The sequence below is a fragment of the Aspergillus mulundensis genome (genome assembly GCF_003369625.1).
Source record: "Aspergillus mulundensis strain DSM 5745 chromosome Unknown scaffold_6, whole genome shotgun sequence".
Classification (NCBI taxonomy): Eukaryota; Fungi; Ascomycota; class Eurotiomycetes; order Eurotiales; family Aspergillaceae; genus Aspergillus; species Aspergillus mulundensis.
Genome location: NW_020797894.1, coordinates 1,529,126 through 1,548,325, shown reverse-complemented (window position 1 = coordinate 1,548,325; position 19,200 = coordinate 1,529,126). Strand labels below are relative to the sequence as shown.

Here is a 19,200-nt window from a genome sequence, read left to right as displayed (position 1 = left end):
ACGAGTTCTGCCCGTAAACACAGCTTCCACTGCTCAGTGTCTGGTGACATCATGGGCGAACTCGACCTTGGCGAGCCTCGGCTCCAACCCCAGACTTGCGAAGAGGCCCGGTCGCCTTCACATGCCAATCATGCGCCTCCAGCAATCTTACCTTTCCTCAATCAACTCCGGCCATATCGTGTCCTTCTAGGGAAGCAATACAAACGGACATGTCGTCTTACGTTGACTCTGGGTAAAATCATTCTCGTTCTCGTGTGAGCGGCCACTCTGTCGTTATGGCTGCTCAATCGAAGCTCCTTCCCCAGGAACGCCCCATACGGCACATCTTCTCCAGCCTAGCATCATCATACCTCCGCCACCGCACCAATATCTCCCGCACAGTCTATCTCGCTCTCTTTGCTGCCCTCGCTAAGCGGATACATAATGCCATCTCCGAGCAGAAGGCGGCCTCTCAACACCAGGCGGATCTGCGGAGGAAGCCAGGAACCAGCAGTCTCGGCGATGGCGAGGACAAACCACGGAAGAAAGTTGGGGTCAATCGTGAGTTCTTCAGGAACTTAGCGCGTCTATTGAAGATTGTGATTCCGGGTTGGCGGAGTAAGGAGCTACGGCTGCTCATGAGCCATAGTGTTTTCCTGGTGCTCCGGACGCTGCTTAGTCTGTACGTCGCTGAACTGGACGGGCGGCTTGTCAGCAACTTGGTGCGGGGGAAGGGGAAAGATTTCTTGCTGGGCCTAGTGTGGTGGATGATCGTTGCTGTTCCAGCGACATTTACGAATTCTATGGTGAGTTTTATGCGTTCCCGGGGCTAGGATAGTGGCTATGGGAGTTAAGAGTGGCTAACATGTTCCTTCAAATAGCTTTCTTATCACCAGTGCAAGCTTGCACTTAGCTACCGCAAGCGCCTTACCGACCACATCCATGAGAAATACCTCTCGAATATGACCTTCTATGCGATCTCGGCTTTAGACGACCGGGTCAAGAACCCCGATCAACTCATCACCGTCGACGTATCTCGCTTCTCTGATAGTTTGGCGGAGCTATACTCTAATCTTGCCAAACCGATCCTTGACATGGTGATCTACAGCTACTCGCTCTCGAAGAGTGTTGGTGGTGAGGGCCTCTTCATTATGAGCCTCTTGGTTCAAATATCTGCCAACGTCATGCGAGCACTAACACCACCATTCGGCAAATATGTCGCCGATGAAGCTCGTCTGGAAGGAGAGTTCCGGTTCCTTCATTCAAGACTGATTGACTACAGTGAGGAGATTGCGCTATATCATGGCCACGAGGCAGAGAAGGACACCTTGGACAAAGGCTATTTCACCCTCATAAAGCATGTGAATCGCATCCTGCGCAGGCGCTTGTACCACGGATTTATGGAGGACTTTGTCATCAAGTACTTCTGGGGCGCACTGGGTTTGATTCTATGTAGTGTCCCAGTTTTCTTCCGAATCCCTGGTCGAGTTACCCAAACCATGGGCGACCGTACAGAAAGTGAGTTCATACTGCTCCCGGCTACTGAACGATGTCCCATAACTAACGATCACGGCAGGCTTCGTCACTAACAGACGGATGCTTCTCTCTTCCTCCGACGCCTTCGGCCGCCTAATGTTCTCCTATAAGGAAATATCCGAGTTAGCAGGCTACACAGCGCGCGTCTCCTCCCTAATGGACGTAATGGACGACCTACTAGCCGGGCGCTTCGAAAAGAAGCTCGTATCCTCCGCCTCAACAGAAGAAAACGCCGCCGTGCTCTCCGGCCGCGGCATCATCGAAGAAAGCTCCGCCATCGAATTCACCGACGTCCCCATCGTCTCCCCCAACGGCGACGTCCTCGTCCGCAAACTCTCTTTCACCGTCCACCCAGGCGACCACCTCCTCATCGTCGGCCCCAACGGCTGCGGCAAGTCCTCCCTCTTCCGCATCCTCGGCGGCCTGTGGCCCGTCTACGGCGGCCGCGTAAAGAAGCCCCGCTTCGACGATATCTTCTACATTCCACAACGGCCCTACCTCTCCCGCGGCACGCTCCGGCAACAGGTCATATACCCCGACGGCGTGCGCGAGATGCGCGCAAAGGGAATAACAGACGCCGACCTCTACGAGATCCTCTCCATCGTCGAAATCGCCTCAGTCGTCGACCGCCCTGATGGGTGGGACGCAGAGGAGGAATGGCGCGACGTCCTATCCATCGGTCTCCAGCAGCGAATCGCAATGGCGCGACTCTTTTACCACCGGCCGAAGTTTGCGATTCTGGACGAGTGCACGTCGTCCGTGACGCTGGAGATCGAGCGCGTCATGTACGAGACTGCCAAGAAGCTGGGGACGACCCTTATGACCGTTTCGCATCGGCGCAGTCTGTGGAAGTACCATAAGATGATTCTGCAGTTTGATGGGCAGGGAGGGTATATTTTTACCGGGTTGGATTGGGAGAAGAGGATGAAGCTGGAGGAGTAAGTTCCTCCCTCTTTTTCTTTCATACTTTCGATTTTTGTTGGGTTGGATTGGGTTGAGTTGATGCTGACTGCTTCTGTGCTTTTAGTGAGAAGGAAGAGCTTGACCTCCACTTGAGAGCTGTACCGGAATTGCAGAAGAGGATGGTTGAGTTGACTTCTGGGTAGATGGGTGCAAATATACCTTGCCGCCAATGTATGGGTATGGCCAGGTATTGATGAGATTAGGGAACTGGCTCAACGAACTATATAGCTAGCTTATGAGATCTGTACTGAGTAGCGCATCGCATTGCATCTACTAGAGTGGCGACATTCTTACTCGAACGAATACTAGTTGGGTGAAGCTTGAGTTCGAAACCACATGAACTTGACGACAGTCTCTTGTAATGCAGATGCACTAGCTAAGTCTACCTATGCTGAAACCCTGGGGGTCGCTCGATGGAACGGAATCACAACTCTGAAGACTTAACAGGAACGAAACATCAAATCCATACAGACAAATTAAGACAATCAACATTGAAAAACAGGTCAACATCGCAAGGCCCTGAAATGCACATCACAGTGGGGCAGAGCATCAACCATCAGAGTCCATGGGCATTTAATAGTCTTTGACAGCCAACGGCTCCACGTTCCAGATACTCTCCGCATACTCATTAACCACACGATCTGTCGAAAAGAATCCCATCCTAGCAACGCTAGTGATGCTCTTGTTCACCCACTCGTCACGATCCTTGTATGCCTCGTCAACCATCTCCTGTGTGGTAATGTACGAGTTGAAGTCGTCCGAGACAAGGTAGTAGTCGCCATGCTCCGCAATGGAGGCGAGTAAGGCAGAGAAATGCGAAGGCTCCCCAAATGTGCCGGATCGGATGGCGTCGAAAACGCCGGCTAGGTGCGAGTCGAGAGTGAAGGCGCCGTACATGTGCTTGTGCCGGATCTCTTCGACGTCTTCGGCGAGGTTTCCAAAGAGGAAGATGTTTTGCTCGCCGATCTCGCGGGTAATTTCGATCTGTTGGTGGTTAGTGAAGCATCGCGGTGGACCAGTTAGGGCTAAAGTGGAGGAGTAGGATACGAGGCGATAGTTAGGCTGAGAAAAGAAGGAAACGGAGACCTACATTAGCACCATCGCAGGTTCCAATAATAAGACCACCGTTGAGAACGAACTTCATGTTGCTGGTTCCGCTTGCCTCGGTACCAGCTGTGGAGATGTGCTCACTGATGTCGGAGGCAGGGCAAATGATCTCTGCTTTGCTGACGTTATAGTCTTCGACGAAGATAACTTTCAGAAGATCGCCCACATCCGCGTCGTTGTTGACGACAGACGAGACCTCATTGATGAGATGGATGATTGTTTTAGCCATCCAGTAACCAGGCGCTGCTTTACCACCAAATATGGAGACTCGGGGCTGGACTTTCTTCTTCTCCTCAGCAGACATGGACTTGATCTTGAGGTAGCGGTGAATGACCCCGAAGATGTTTAGCTGCTGGCGTTTGTACTCGTGGATACGTTTTACCTGAACGTCGAACAAGGAGTTAGGGTTCACGCTGTATCCGGTGGTTTCTTTGATGTGCTTGGCCAGCCGCAGTTTGTTCGACGTCTTAATTTCCACCCATTCCTGCTGGAACGCCTTGTCATCTGCGTAGGCTTCTAGTTGATCTAGAAGGGTCAAGTCGGTTAGGAAATCATACCCTCCAAGCTTGGAGGCGATCAGGTCAGACAGCCTGGGGTTCGCTTGGTGAAGCCAGCGGCGAGGAGTGACACCGTTGGTGACATTCATAAACTTGTCCGGGCCATAGATTTCCACGAAGTCTCTGAAGATGGTAGACTGGATTAGGTCCGAGTGCAATTCGGCGACACCGTTGACTTTGTGAGAGCCAATGACTGCTATATGAGCCATCCTGACCATCTTGGGGTGTGATTCCTCGATTATGGAAACTCTCGAGAGGATCTCGCGGTCATTGGGAAACTTTTTCTCCACGAACTGCAAGAAGTATAGGTTGATCTCGAAGATGAGTTGCAAGTGTCGTGGAAGGAGGTTTTGCAAGAGAGGAACCGACCACTTCTCCAGGGCTTCCGGCAGGACGGTATGGTTGGTGTAGCCGAAAGTGTTGGTCACGATTTCCCAGGACTCGTCCCAATCGAGGCCTTCCTTGTCGATGAGAATGCGATGCAGCTCAACTATTGCCAGCGTTGGGTGGGTATCGTTGAGCTGGATGGCAACCTGGTCCGAGAACTCGCTCCAGGCTCGACCTGTCTTTTTGAACCTTCTTACAATGTCATACAGGGAAGCAGCGCACCAAAAGTACTGCTGCTTCAACCGAAGCTCTTTGCCCCTATCTAGGTTATCGTTGGGGTACAGGACAGCTGAAATCGTTTCGGCGCGTTGCTGATCTGCCACTGCACTCTCGTAATCACCGGCATTGAACTTTTGGAAGTCAAACTCGCCGCTAGCTGCTTTGCTCGACCATAAACGCAGATTGTTCGTCGTACGAGTCCCATATCCGGGGACGGGAACATCGTACGCCACGGCTTGTACCGTCTCACCGTCCTGCCAGGAGTGTACGGTCTTTCCGTTTTCATCCTGGTAAGTTTTCACCCAGCCGTAGAATTGGATGTCGACAGCAATATCATGACGGGGGAACTCCCAAGGATTGAAGTCAAGCCAGTAATCAGGAATTTCAACCTGGTAGCCGTCCACGATCTCCTGCTTGAAGATTCCGTATCGGTATCGGAGCCCATAACCCCAAGCAGGGTAATTGAGCGTTGCAAGACTGTCAAGTAGGCATGCTGCTAGACGTCCCAACCCACCATTACCAAGGGCAGCATCATGCTCCTGGCTGATTACATCCTCAACACGGAAACCGAGATCGCCTAGACCCTCTATGCATGGCTTAGTATCAGAGCCCTTCTGATAAGGACTCAACTCGTACCTTTCGCAACGTCCTTCATGCCTACATTGAGCATCGCATTATCGAGCGCTCTGCCCATCAGGAACTCAAGGGACAAGTCTGTTCATGGGGTCAGCACGAGTAAAAGGCAAGAAATGTTCGTCCTACAGTAGACTCGTTTCTGGTCGTTTAGGGTTTGTCTCTGCTGGGTTTTGTTCCATTCGATGATCAACCGGTCTCGAAAAGCCAAAGCGGTTCCGTAATACGCAGCCCTAACAGCTGGTCAGACTTTGGATTCGAAGTGATCAAGGGAGGGAAAGTACAGCTCGTCACAATTGTACAGCGAGCGTGCCAGTGTGATTTCGACGTGGTGTACGAGTTCGTGCTGTTGAGATGAGCGCGGTCCCGAAGCTGTAGGGTTGAAGGAAAGAGAAGCGGACATACTTCGAAGTCATCTTTGTTGGTAAAGCCAGAGGCAGACTAGAATGTATGTTAGCTTTATCCTAAGTAGGAATCGTCTTTGACAGCTTTGTCAGGTTGCCGGTGGTGTCTCACATGTTTCTTCCATCTAAAGGAGGACCGGTTAGTTGTGTCAACCGATGGGCACTATAAAGAAGGCCACTTACGCCTCCCTCAAAGCTTCAGGGATACTGGCTTCAACGCTCTTAATCTCCGCCTTTCCAAAGCCAGTGTAATTGCGCTTGTGCTTAGGCCGACTGAAGCCAGGTCCAATCGGGCCTTGGAGATCCGAGACCGGCGCTCCAACCGAGGGCCTTCTTTCGTGGCGTCCCTCAGACATGATTCCGGTAGCTGATGTTGCACAATGCGGCGGGGCACGAGTTGGGGAGATGGATGGCCTGGGTGTTGCGAACAAAGCAACGCAATGCAACGGTTGGGGGAATGAACGAGCACGGCACAGTAAGCTTCGATGATGGATTGAGAAACGAATTGGCAGGATGAAGCGAAGGGCAGAGGGGAGGGGGATAAAAGGTAGTAAAGAGGGGGACGGCAGTAGTGGTATGAGGATGAGGATGAGGAGAAGGAGGAGCTATGGCCTGGTCTTTGTACCCCGTGACGGGCATGCTGGGATTAAAACATGGAAAGCACCAAAACGGCGCATTGAGGGGTTTTCGAGGTCAGCACGGGCACTTGGGCTGCACCTGCAGTGAACCCATGTTGGTGAGCTCAAGGCCGTTTCGACAATCCGGACTGGTTCAAGATGCGCAGGCTCAAGAGGCTAGCTGGGGGTCTAGACTTGCCCTCCACTGCGGAGAATCAGCCGTCAAGTGCTCAGGGCGCCGATTTTAGTGGCTACGGCCCGCCTGGAAATACGTGTATAGAGCAGCTCATATGGCATGGTGTTTCTTGATTCTCATGGTCCAGAGATAGCTAATGCCCCTCTACTACTATGACGCAACCACTATATGCGACGATGCTAATCTGACCATCCCGGCACTGGTCTATATGGTTCGATCTGAAATGCCAACCGGAAACCTGCCTTAACGACGCCACTGCCTTGGTTTTTATTATCTCTAGCCTGCGACTAATTAATAGAGCCTCTTAGCGATTATCCAGTCGGTGCCGGTGAGAGCTTAACGTGGAATTATAGAACATGAATCATCAGACACTACAACTTGGGAAGTGAATTCGAAGAAACCCTGCTCAAGGGCGGCATGATACAAAGACACTGACCATGAATGGTCGAACGTAAGAAAAAATAGTAACAACAGGAGAAACAATCTCAGGGCACATGAGACCGGATATCAGAAGCCCTCACGCATGATATATGCAAAGTATAGTGCCGAGGTCTGCAACTTTTAGATCACAATATAGCGCTCATGTATCCCAAAACAGCGGGGACTCGATGGGGAAAAATAAGGAACAAGGTAACTCGTGCCAATGACTAAACGATGCAGACAAACGGCGTGGGAGCACGCGCCCGCCCGCTCTCAACAGGATTAAGGTGGAAAATTATAAACGAGCAGAGCAAAGAGACCACCATGCTAGAAGTACCAATGAACATGATCCGACCCGGCGCCAAAGAAATGGGTAGTTGAAAAACAAAATGCCGGAACGCCGATAACTCTCCGCCAAAAAAACGTAGGAAGGGGAATAGAACAAGGAGAAAGAGAGAAATCGAGAGCGAACGTAAAGCCATCAGGATGAAAATGTAGAGTGGACGCAGAAGAAGGTTGCGTTCGTTATGATGGAGCCTGTCGGGCTTGAGGCGGCGACGACTCAGTTGTCGTTCACAGTATGCCTGAATCTTTCAGAGCGTTTTGCAGAATGGTCTCCTTCACCGCGGCGAATACTAGCCGGATATTCGTTGTGTCGGTAGCTTGAGTCAAGCTATGGGGCAATTGTCAGATAATCAAGGCAGAAAAAGAGTCATCAGCGGAGACTTACTGAGGGTACAGGTTCAGGTGCGCCCTGTTGACCTGGTTAAACCTCCAAAGAAGGTATTTCGCGGCCCGATTTACATCATTCCCCCCTGAGTAGTCTGGAAAGTAGTTGCTCAAAGGGGAGCGAGGTAACTTTTGCCGGAAGAGATCCACCTTGTTTAGGAAAAGGATGATGCTTGTTCGCATGAACCATCGAGAATTGACGACAGAGTCGAAGAGTACCAGACTCTCCATCATCCGGTTCTACCATAGAGCGTTTAGCCCATGCAAGAATACTGCGTATGATGCAGACTTACCTGGTTCCCCTCCTCCAATAACACTTGGTCGTATTCGCTCAAGGCCACGCAGAAGATAATAGACGTGACATTTTCGAAACAGTGAATCCACTTTTTTCTCTCGCTGCGTTGGCCGCCGACATCAAACATACTATAGCAAACGTTAGTCTTGATCGGCAATTTGACGCAAGTAGTTGCCATACTGAATGCTCAATTGACCCATAGTGAACCGTGTCTCGTAGATACCCGTCGTCTTGGTTCTTGCGCGCAGCACATCATTGACATTTGGTATATAATCTGGTGCTGTTATGCGCTTCGCCTCCTCAAAGAAACTAAAATCTCGTTCAGCATGGGTAATTGAGGAAGCTTGGGGGATCCTCACTAAGGCGCTGAGTCCATCAAATAGAACTCATTCTGTCGTTCAAGTGCTGTTGACGTGCACGGATCGTTCCAGATGTACGCTATCGCGTCTCCCACTGTTGGATCCAGCGGTATATTGGGGTCCGGGTCGATGTTGTAATCGGTGAGAAACTCGATGTGATCGCGGACTTTCTGGCTCGTCGGTTCAAGGTTGAATTGGTGGTAGGCTCCGATCAGGGCTTTCGCGCATTCGAGAAGGTTTTTGTAGACTGTGAGACGGTACAGCGCTAGCTCCTCGACTGTGTATCCGTTCTGATGGATGATCTTCATTTGTTTGACAATTGTCGATTTACCGCTCTCTCCGGACCCTACCAGGAAAGAGGTATGTTAGCTGAAGATATCCAGAGGCCTGTCGGATGCTGAGAGCCGACAAACGAAAAGGGAGCTGTAGCGTACCGAGTAGCAGAATCTTGCATTCCCGCCGTAGACGCCTCGAGTCCTCTTCTAATCTCCGATCGATTGCCTGGCTTCTCTTCTTCTGTTCCACATCTCCTGCCGACTCTGAACTGAAACACGACCCCATTTTCTAGGAACTGTGGTTGATGGCGTCGGGCTGAACCATACGCTATTCACTCGAGCGAGCGGCGTTGGCCGGTCAAAGATGGTTAGGCCCAGTTGACACAAAGCCGGGAGCGACAGGCTGACCCTACAAGTCGCTATTGTTATTTGCGCGATGGAGGGGCGATTTAGGATGGATTCGAAGCGACTGGAACTTCTCGAGGATTGGTGACGCCCGCAGAGGGGATCGAGAACAGATGGTGGTCTCAGGGACAGACGGGGAAGGATTAGGGATCGGACGAAGGTCTGAGCAGCGACTGCAGGCTGCCGAGGACGGAGGTGACGGGTTGCGGCGCAGGTGACGAAACTAGGGAGAGGACGGAGAAGAGTTGCGAGCAGAGTCCAGCTGTGGAAGAGCAACGTCTCGCCAGGGCCGGTCGAATGGGGTGAGGGGTGACAGGATACAAACTGCGGAGCAAGAAGGCGTGAGAGAGTGACCAGCCGACGCTAAGAAGGGTAGCAGAGGGCGATCGGGGGATGATGTGGGAGTTGAATGGGGGCGGATCTCCAGAGTCAGATAATGTAAGCAAGCACCGCTTCCAACTGGAGAGGTTTGAGAGCGAGGCGGAACAGAGACACGGGGATATGCATGTAATACTAACAATTAGGTTGGTCAGTCTTATTGTTTCTGAAGTCAGGACACGTTGTGTAAGAGACATGTCTCTAATTCTGGTTGAGACCAAACGCCCAAGGCCTCAGGATGAGCTACCGTAATCTGCCTTGCTCTCCAGCAACGAACGAATCTAAGGGCAGCTAATCAGCGAAGCGACCTGACGTCGTGGGATTAGTGGCGGCTATTACTATTTGCACTATTATTATGTATTATCGCTCTAGGCTTTGATATGATTGCTATAAAGAAACATGAGAGTTCGTCATCGACCGCGGTCGCGGTGGAGTTGAGCTGAAGAGGATCCCCTTCCATACGTAATTTGTACCCCGGAGTAAGCTGTGAACTAGACAGATGCGTGGTTATCCATCCTTATCCATCTCGATCTGTGGGAATAATATGTGGACCGGGACAGTTAGCCGCAAATATTAATAAGGACTCCCCGGTAGTGATAGTCGACAAACATAGTCTCCAGATCCAATTTCCCATGAATCGGGCAGCTGTGACATCAGTTCCTGCGCGCATGGCCGAAATTAAGCAATACCGAGTAATGATAGAGGCCTGTGGGAGCTGGATTCTTTGGCGACGCTGGTGTGACAGCCATTAAATAATCTTCGTTACACACGCCTCATGGCTTTCGTCTCCCCCGTCTATGCGTCCTATGGCTGCTATATATAAATCAGACTCGATGTCCTAGGTTCATCTTGCAGCTCGTTCCCGCCACTACATCGCAAGTTCATAATACATGAGTTCCCCTACCGTTTCCGCCAGAAGCGCGGCAAGCTCCATATTTCAAGATTCAATTTACAGCTGTCACAGACAGAGTCTTCAGCCAACCATCTCGCCCGGTTCAGACACCCTTTCTTGGTGGCACAACCACGTGATGCCAATCAAATTGCTTGTGCAACAACAGAACCAACAGAACCAAAGCGACAGATCTACGACCCAATCCCCTACAAAGTACAAACGCTCTGCAAGGTTTCGAGGTCTTGCCGAGCTGGTGCCTGACAGGACAACTCGATGAATGAATGATTATGGCGGGGTAACCCCGTTTGACTTTCGCCCTTTCGAGTGTCTTTTTGGGGCGAAATCGCTCTGCCCAGTTTGCCCGGACGCCGCCAGTGTTACTGAGGCTGGGCTCCAGCCTCCTGATGCCCATGTCTGTATCAAGTCAGCGCTGGAGTGGGGAGAGCGCGGTTGTCACTTTCATTATTGCTCGCTTGGCGCCTATTTGACTTGCAAGTTGGGTACTTTTTTACCTATCGTTTCCGATGAAAAGACCTCAATTCATGTGATTCTACAGAGTACTTTCCATAAACCCGCGGAGAAATTGGACGAACCAGAAAATGGAAAAAGGAACGGATGAGAAGTATCCAGCTATATTGTGGACGAGGGGCGCATCAAATAATGGTTGGTGAAGCCACAGAGGTTCTCTTTCAGAGTCTTTCAACATTTTAGGCCGCCTCAAAGAGTCAGGATCCCGCGTCTTGTCCCGGAAGCTGTCGCCTCGCGGATGAAATGAATAATAAGCTCAAGCGCATAATCCGGGCTCGAGGACATCCGGCTGCCGCAGTGAACCACACCTGGTGCTTAATCGAGAAGCTCTTATCCGGTCTGAAACGTGCGACAACCAGGTGACTTTGTGCACCAAGGCCATTACGATCGGGGATCTATAAGCTATGCCCTAGCTATTGATTTGTCTATCGTTTGTGTCGGCATCCGCTAACAGTATCAAGTCTATTGGCCGATATCTCGTTGTATGACATTGCACGCATTGTTTTGCGGTCTCGCAATATCAAACTCCCTACATGGATATGCGCGTTCATGCATCTGATTGCAATGCGCCACGTGATGAACTTGAAACTCGTCGGCGGTCCAACTGGAGAGTCACTGTTCTCTGTAACTGCCCCTTGCCTTCATGACTACCATGCACATTTCCGATGATGGGCCAGATGATAGGCTTAGGATCTTCGATAAGTCTGATACCAGGCCGAGGGGTCGAGGCTGACTTGACACTGAGAAAAGAACTGAGCATAGAGAGGGTGCATAGGCCATTACTCATGAACTGCCCTTGCTCGTGGAGACCAGTGTGTTGCCCTCCGCTGGCTAGTGAGCTCATAACGGCCGATCTGGCATCGACACAAACACACATTTGAACAGAGTGCGGCATCTCTTTGTGCAATGCTGGCCAGGAGACTTCGGCCTTTCGTCCACTGTCCCAACCACTAGTAGCCTTCAGTAGTATCAGGGCACGAAGAGGATAGTACCTAACGCAAGGCGTCTGTGGTTATACATCAAGACAGCTGGATTTATGCCTGAGCGTGGCACAGTGTTATCAGCTTGAACAATGCAAACACTCGCATGAGAAGCTATATATATTTAAGGTAGTGCTACTGTGATGCCTCTATATATACACCCTCTGGCCTGCATCGATCGATACCCACCCAATCTGGCCCACAGCGCTAATGTCCACTAGTTATTTATGACCATACAATTACACAGGGAATTATCATAATTAGCCACAGGCCAAGTAAATTACAGGCAGAGGATAGTACTATAACAAAGGGAAGTGAAATTAAAGCTATTTGCACCTTATAAAGTTGATATAAAAGCTACAAATAAGCAAATAAAGCAAATTATACACACTGGCCGTTTAACTATTACATAGCGCTAGCAGCTCACTAAGTGGATCTCACGAAGTGGGTATCGATCGATGCAGGCCAGAGGGTGTAGGACTGCAGGGCGGTGAGTGTGTGTGTGTGTTGTCATAGTAAATTGGTTTGAAGATTGAGTCCACACAGTGTGCTGTGCAATACCAGCCAGAATACATGAGTTTGGTCAGACGAGAGAACTATCGAAGGGTTGGCAAGCTGAGTCTCAAAGACATCCGTCTGCTTCGGCTCTCGCTGCCTCTCAAGATAATAATGCGAACGCGCTGTGTTGATGTTCGAGCCAAAGCCGAAGAGGGTCCGGTCCGGAGGTCTACCGTCTATGACGTAGTGCATTTAACTTGACTCTGGGACCCTCCACCAAGACGCGCCCGCTAGTAGGTAGAATGGAGCCTAGAACTTTCTGTTTTCCAGCCCTTCCACAAACTGGCGGTCGGTCGGAGTCGAAAATCTTGTAGATAAAGTCAAAATTCAACTGGATGATGGCCGTGCAAGCTCACCTTATGGCAGAGGCTTACCTACTCTGTAATATGGCCCATGAGGGGTGACGAAGGGCATCTGTTGCCCAGTGCACTAGCGGATGTCATATTGAACGTTGGACAAGACGCTGAATTCTTGCAAGACGCCTGTTAGTAAGCTGTAATTGGAGGCTTGGAATAATCTTCCGGCCAATATGTGTGTGCTATGGTGAGGACGCCGAGTGTAGGGTGTTGGCCAACTCGCGGCCCTGTTGTCTGTCCCTTTCTCCAGGCTTGCTGCTCTGTTATCTGGAATCGCACGTCATTATTTTTCTGTTCCTTCAAGGATCGGAAACTTGCTACTAGCACAGCAAACTAGACTAAGTAGGAGGGCTCGTCCTGTTCCAGTTCCCCACACACCATTCATTTGGGCTTGCGCGCCACCACCTGCTCCCCTCGTCATTTCACGACAATCTTCTCTATCTTGTTCCTCAACTCTCTCCCCTCCATACTTTTTCTTCCCCCATCGCCCGCCCATTCCACGAGCAGCACCGTCAAGCTTCGCAGCCACAGACAACCGGATCGCCCGACTGCGCCCGTGCCTGCTGTTCCGGCTCTCTTTCGATCAAAATGGCGGAATTCGTACGTGCCCAGATTTTCGGCACGACCTTTGAGATCACCAGCAGGTAAGTCTGCTCGAGCGCGCGCAAGTAAACATGCATTCCATATTGACGTGACGACTTCGCAGATACACGGATTTGCAACCTGTAGGAATGGGTGCTTTCGGACTGGTCTGGTACGGCTCTGACCCCTCCCCCTCACGACGGCGGCGCATCGCCCAGTACAGCCTTATTTTCGCTGTTTCTCCTCCGGTTTAACCGCATCCCATGCTAACATGCACTGCCAACAATTATAGCTCCGCGAGGGACCAATTGACCGCACAGCCGGTTGCCGTCAAGAAAATCATGAAGCCTTTCAGTACCCCGGTTCTTTCCAAGAGGACTTACCGCGAACTGAAGCTTCTGAAGCACCTGCGACACGAAAATGTCAGTCCACGCCTATCATCTGCCACCTGGCATATCAACTGTGATATTAATGGCTAGCAGATTATCAGCTTGAGCGACATCTTCATTTCTCCTCTTGAGGACATGTACGCCTGCCCCGTCGTTCTCGCGCTAATCGTATTCCGCATCGTATCCTGACCATGTCTACAGCTATTTTGTCACGGAGCTTCTCGGTACCGATCTACATAGACTCATTTCTTCTAGACCGCTGGAGAAGCAGTTCATTCAGTACTTCTTATACCAGATTATGGTGCGTGTTATTCAGACGCCTCACGGGCTATCCAAGGGGGTCATGCTGACCATACCTAGCGAGGACTGAAATATGTTCACTCGGCAGGCGTTGTTCACCGTGACTTGAAGCCTAGCAACATCCTCATCAATGAGAACTGTGACTTGAAGATTTGTGATTTCGGACTTGCGCGCATTCAAGACCCGCAGATGACAGGATACGTCTCGACCAGGTACTACCGTGCACCAGAGATCATGCTCACATGGCAGAAGTATGATGCCAAGGTGGACGTTTGGAGCGCAGCATGCATCTTCGCCGAGATGCTGTTGGGAGCGCCTCTGTTCCCCGGAAAAGATCATGTCAATCAGTTTTCCATCATCACAGAGCTTCTTGGAACCCCTCCGGACGATGTGATTCAAACAATCTGCAGTGAGAACGTGAGTAACATGCCTGCTTCCATGTCGACCTTTCGAAACATCCGCTAATTGCGTTTTATGAGCAGACTTTGCGGTTCGTCAAGTCGCTACCAAAGCGAGAGGCCCAAAAACTGGAGAACGTGTCAAAGTTCGCATCGCTACTGCCTCGCGAAAAGGAATATTACGCCCAGCAGGGACACGAAAATGAACCGGAATATGTGGACTGGAAAAATGGTATGCACCCTTGACTTCAAAATGATACGTTCCAAAAACAGCCTCTCACTCGGCAATAGCCATAGGACTCCTCGATGCTATGCTGGTTTACAGCCCCAAAGATCGACTGAGTGCTACCGATGCACTTCAGCACCCCTATCTTGCACCGTACCATGACCCCTCCGACGAGCCGGAGGCGGAGGAGAAATTTGACTGGTCGTTTAATGACGCCGACTTACCCGTGGACACCTGGAAGATTATGATGTGGGTTTCGTGCTACATATCGATAAAGATCCTAGAGCTAACCCCGCATTTTTAGGTATTCGGAAATCCTGGACTTCCACAACATCGACCAAGGTGGTGACATCAATCCAGCCCTTGTCGAGGGAGCCGGGCTCAATCAGCAAGGATTCCAATAAAGCTCTTATAAATCGCGTGGATGCGGCGCCGGTAGCAGTACAAGCACGATCTTGGGCTTATTTCCCTTTTCCTTATATCTCTAGCATGTAGACTGGGCGTGAGAGCTATGATATGGTTTATATGTTTTATCTACGACCGATTACATTTACGTCATGCGCAATGTGTTTTTCTTAACGTCCGATCCACTTTTGTCCTCCTGAATGACTTTATCTTTTTGTTTTGTTGTATACAGCCACGGCCACTATTGTTGCTGGGTTTGAAAGATGGCGGTTTTGAGAGCTTCGAACATCAAAGCTCCCCTGCACGTGCGTCTGCTTGCCAGATTTTCATACAAGGCAGATATATATAAATGTACTTATTTTTGCTCAAAAACACCATCATTCTCCATACTCATACGTACTCAGGGGTCGGGAGCGGGGTCTTCTCATCGGCGACAATCCATCCAACCCCGTCACCGCCCACTAAAAGGAACTGATCTCCAACCGCTCTCTCCTTGTCTTTTTTTTCGAGCTTTGCATTGATTGTCCTTATTTATCTTACTCGAGCGGCCGTCTATTCAGTCCTTCGTTTGATTTTCGGGAGGGACGCTCCCCCGGTCACCACCAGAGTCCGCCCTGCCTTCTGTTTCGCTCGACACGACGCCATGTCGCACGCCCGGGTCCACGAGGACCCTATTGTCTTGGTCATTGATTTCCACCATGCTAGGTGAGTGCCTATGAAGAGTGAAGGATGGCGCCCGCATGGTTACCAGCAATTTGGTCGAGATTGAGCTTGCTGTTTCTCCCCGCATTTTAAACGTCGAGCTCCGTTTGCTTATGCAATCTCGACCAAACGTCGGAATACGCTTGGGAATCCGACGTACTGATTCAGAAAAGTACTGACGCCATTATCGTATAGGGGCCCAGAGATTGAACTATGCATTGGACCAGAAGGGACGGACCCCGCGGCGGAGAATGACTGGTCACTATTGCCTTTCATGGCGCTTTCAGACGGAGCGCATATGTACGATTCGGGACTCCTCTGTGACTCGGATACCTTCATTGACTTGGACTCGTGCTGTTAGGTCGACCGAGGAATTTTCATACTTTACCCTTCGCCGCAAAGGAACCGACACCGAACCTCCGACGTCACTTTTCGGTATTGCTTGTTCGAGGCAGATCGACTCGAAAGCTCTCATCCAGAAGTCACCCGATGTTACAAGGTCTACAGTACAGAAGGCGGTCGTGGTTGTAACGGAGAATCCGAAGAGCCTTGGGCAGCTTCGGGAGAAATTATCCGTTGTCACATCGGCATGGTTTGCGCAGCGGTACGTCAGTCAGCCATGATCATCTTGCTTCGGACTTGAGTGGAGGCTTGGAGATGGAAAGGATCACAAGAAGGGGAGGGAGACATGTGTCTAGGGGTCCTGGCTGATGTTTAGAGATTGAAATTAGGGACTTTTCCGATCTTGATATCTTGAAGGTAGGGATTTCTGATCAGTTGTGGATCATTATCTCCGCTAACGCGCTCTCCTCAGAAATTCCGCGAAGGGTTGGTCATAAGTTTGGCGAAAGAGGAAGGGTTCAAAGACCAAACACTCGGTAAGACTACATTGCGCTCAACAAGCGCGGTTAGCATGCTGACAAGTGCTAGGTCTTTCCCTACGAGAGATGATCCACGATTACAAGTACCAGACTCTTGTTTTATTCAAAGCCTTACTTTTGCAACCGAAGGTAGACCATTCCTTTGTTTTTATGCTCTCGTTCCATACTGATGCTTGCGATGGGTAGATGCTTTTCTTCGGCTCAAGATGCGAACGTCTATGCATGATTCAGTTCTCCCTGGTGTCTCTCATCCCGGGACTCATGAATCACCTTCAAGATTGCGCGGACCCGTCTTTTGACACTTACGCGCAGACGGTTGAGAAGCCGACCTCTCTCAGGACAAGTGATAGGAGCTCATGTATGATGCTGTCCATATCTCGCCGTTCGTGAACCTGATACTGATTATTGGCAGTGCTGGCATATATGGGCCTCCCGTTACAGATTTTTGGAAAGGTATGCATGCATGTAAATGACTTAGGTAGTATAGATATTGACTTTCTTTAGGGAAGCATGTTTGGACCATACACACCTCTGCAGCAGCTGGATCTGCTGGCAGACGATGGAACGAAATCATATGTTGTTGGATCTACGAATTCTTTGCTACTGCAGCAGAAAGACCGTTACAGCGACCTTTTAATAAACGTAAGCCAACTCCCTTGTATAGGAAATCTGCTCTAATCGGGACTACCTCAGCTCGACGAAGATACGATTAATATTACATCACCTTCTTTACGAAATGCATTGACCCTTTCCACGGCAGACCGACGGTGGATTGATGCCATTACCCAGATCGTGAATGATACATGGGACGAAGCACATCCCAACCAGCCCAAGACTCATGGTTACATGGGCTCGGAAGAGTTTATTAGGCTCCAATTTGAGGAGTACCTCCTTGCGTTGCTGTCAAGTATGAAATATCATGAAGAGCTCAACTCTTACCTCACTGGTGATACGGCCCGCCGTAACCGAGCCCAACTGGACTCTTACAATATCGAGGGCGATCCAGCACTAGAGTTCAACCAAGAGTTCCTAACCCAGTGGAGAAACACCTCCAACTATGCTTTATTCCAGCGCCTTACCTCTGACGCACTGTTATTCTCCGTCGCCGAACCTCGACACCCATCAGCTGGTGGCCTCACGATCGATGACGTTCAAAGACGAATCTCTCAACAAGTTGCAGACCTCCACCTCGATGAGAAAGTGCGCGAAGGCCGTGAAGCACTCAACCGGCATATCTCGACTGGGCAAAAGAAAGTGTCTGCCGCTTTTAACAGTTTCTGGGCAGACATTGAAGCTATGCGCGAAGCGCAGCGCAAACGGAACGAAGACAAGGCAACAAGTCAGTCACCGCGGCCGTCTCTAGATAGGTCCTCCACCCTTCCTACCTCGCCCGCAGAATCCACATCGGCCGCTGCCTCCGCCTCCTCTTGGTTCCCGAACCGGAAAGTCGCCGTGCCCGCCGTGGACATGACGCAGGCCCAGGCCTCCGTCAGCGCCGTCGGCCAGAAGGCCGGTGCCTACTTCAGCTCCTGGGGCACCTGGGCCTCCGAGAAGAGGAAAGAGTGGCAGGAGAAAAAGTCCACTTCGACTTCTCCTACGCCTAGTATCACCGCGACGTCCCCATCCTCTCCGACTCTGACGAGCACTGCAGAGCCCACTGATGCCACGAACACAAACAGTGATCGAGACAGGCGGCAGTCTTTCCAGTCTCTCCGCAGCGAAGCATCCTCTACCCTCTCACGCAGCGGGAGCCGAAGGAAGCGCTTGAGTAACCTGCTGTTCAAGCGCGAAAGCTTAGACCTCAGTGTCAACACCAGCAATCGTGATGGCGATGACAACGAGATCGTTTATCCGAAGTCACCTCTGTCAAGAGAAGAATCCATCCTGGGCGATGATAGTCCGGAACTGCCAGCCAAGCAAACCGGAGGCGAACAGCACAGGATTGACAATGCCTCCAAGGTGGAAGCAGACAGAATTCCTGAACGTAAAGATGCTGATGCTTTCGACACTGCACTTGACGATAATGCACAGTCGCGACAGCTACAACCAACAACAGCCGCTGCCGAACCCGCGGCAACCAAACTGGCAATCCCCAGCCCTGGAACTGTCGCCGAGTCCGACCTCGAGAAACCACCCGCGCAGCCTTCAACGCTTACGAACGAAAACCAGCCACCATCATAAGTGCACAGAATTATAATGGCATTGGCAATTCTAATTTTCGACATAATTGTATAAATCCACCGCATTTACCCCCTTATCCCGCAATTTGTTGTTGATCCACATCAAACTGAAGCGAGCCCGCCGATGGCGAGTACATTTCTAATACGTTCGCGCCTCGCGAAGGTAATCCGCATATTCATGAATTTACACATATCTGTTCTTTTGATACCAAATTTATTTGATATTTTTTTTTAGCTAATCTTCAGGAAACTAGTATAGCTAACCTTGGAATACGATAATGACAAACAAACCCGCTCGCAGCCATGATGAAATCTAGAAAGCTAGATTGGAATACAAACCAAAGTGATACCAGATGGCCAAGCC

The 19,200-nt window shown here is 50.6% G+C and overlaps 5 protein-coding genes across 5 annotated transcripts; 3 read left to right on the top strand and 2 right to left on the bottom strand.

The window, feature by feature from the left end:
* Positions 1-275: 275 nt before the first annotated feature.
* On the top strand, positions 276-2,621 carry DSM5745_06690 (ATP-binding cassette long-chain fatty acid transporter PXA2; the record flags this gene model as incomplete). Its single annotated transcript, XM_026748706.1, has 4 exons — positions 276-785; positions 861-1,497; positions 1,556-2,453; positions 2,543-2,621. The coding sequence occupies 4 exons, from the start codon at positions 276-278 to the stop codon at positions 2,619-2,621; spliced, it is 2,124 nt and encodes a 707-aa protein (XP_026603010.1).
* Positions 2,622-3,051: 430 nt separating this feature from the next.
* On the bottom strand, positions 3,052-6,141 carry glpV (glycogen phosphorylase; the record flags this gene model as incomplete). Its single annotated transcript, XM_026748705.1, has 6 exons — positions 3,052-3,462; positions 3,569-5,334; positions 5,385-5,462; positions 5,511-5,614; positions 5,787-5,822; positions 5,969-6,141. The coding sequence occupies 6 exons, from the start codon at positions 6,139-6,141 to the stop codon at positions 3,052-3,054; spliced, it is 2,568 nt and encodes an 855-aa protein (XP_026603009.1).
* Positions 6,142-7,591: 1,450 nt separating this feature from the next.
* On the bottom strand, positions 7,592-8,709 carry gpaB (guanine nucleotide-binding protein subunit alpha gpaB; the record flags this gene model as incomplete). The annotated part of the gene is made up of 5 exons (XM_026748704.1): positions 7,592-7,691; positions 7,749-7,987; positions 8,041-8,170; positions 8,223-8,351; positions 8,402-8,709. 5 exons carry the CDS (start codon positions 8,707-8,709, stop codon positions 7,592-7,594), a joined length of 906 nt encoding a protein of 301 aa, XP_026603008.1.
* Positions 8,710-13,361: 4,652 nt separating this feature from the next.
* Positions 13,362-15,072, top strand: sakA (mitogen-activated protein kinase HOG1; the record flags this gene model as incomplete). The annotated part of the gene is made up of 9 exons (XM_026748703.1): positions 13,362-13,417; positions 13,480-13,572; positions 13,648-13,777; positions 13,838-13,881; positions 13,946-14,045; positions 14,105-14,461; positions 14,527-14,674; positions 14,734-14,917; positions 14,973-15,072. The coding sequence occupies 9 exons, from the start codon at positions 13,362-13,364 to the stop codon at positions 15,070-15,072; spliced, it is 1,212 nt and encodes a 403-aa protein (XP_026603007.1).
* Positions 15,073-15,716: 644 nt separating this feature from the next.
* DSM5745_06686 (putative Avl9 protein) lies at positions 15,717-18,837 on the top strand (the record flags this gene model as incomplete). Its single annotated transcript, XM_026748702.1, has 10 exons — positions 15,717-15,778; positions 15,971-16,075; positions 16,137-16,379; positions 16,507-16,534; positions 16,590-16,653; positions 16,706-16,785; positions 16,843-17,014; positions 17,069-17,109; positions 17,161-17,298; positions 17,350-18,837. The coding sequence occupies 10 exons, from the start codon at positions 15,717-15,719 to the stop codon at positions 18,835-18,837; spliced, it is 2,421 nt and encodes an 806-aa protein (XP_026603006.1).
* Positions 18,838-19,200: the final 363 nt, after the last annotated feature.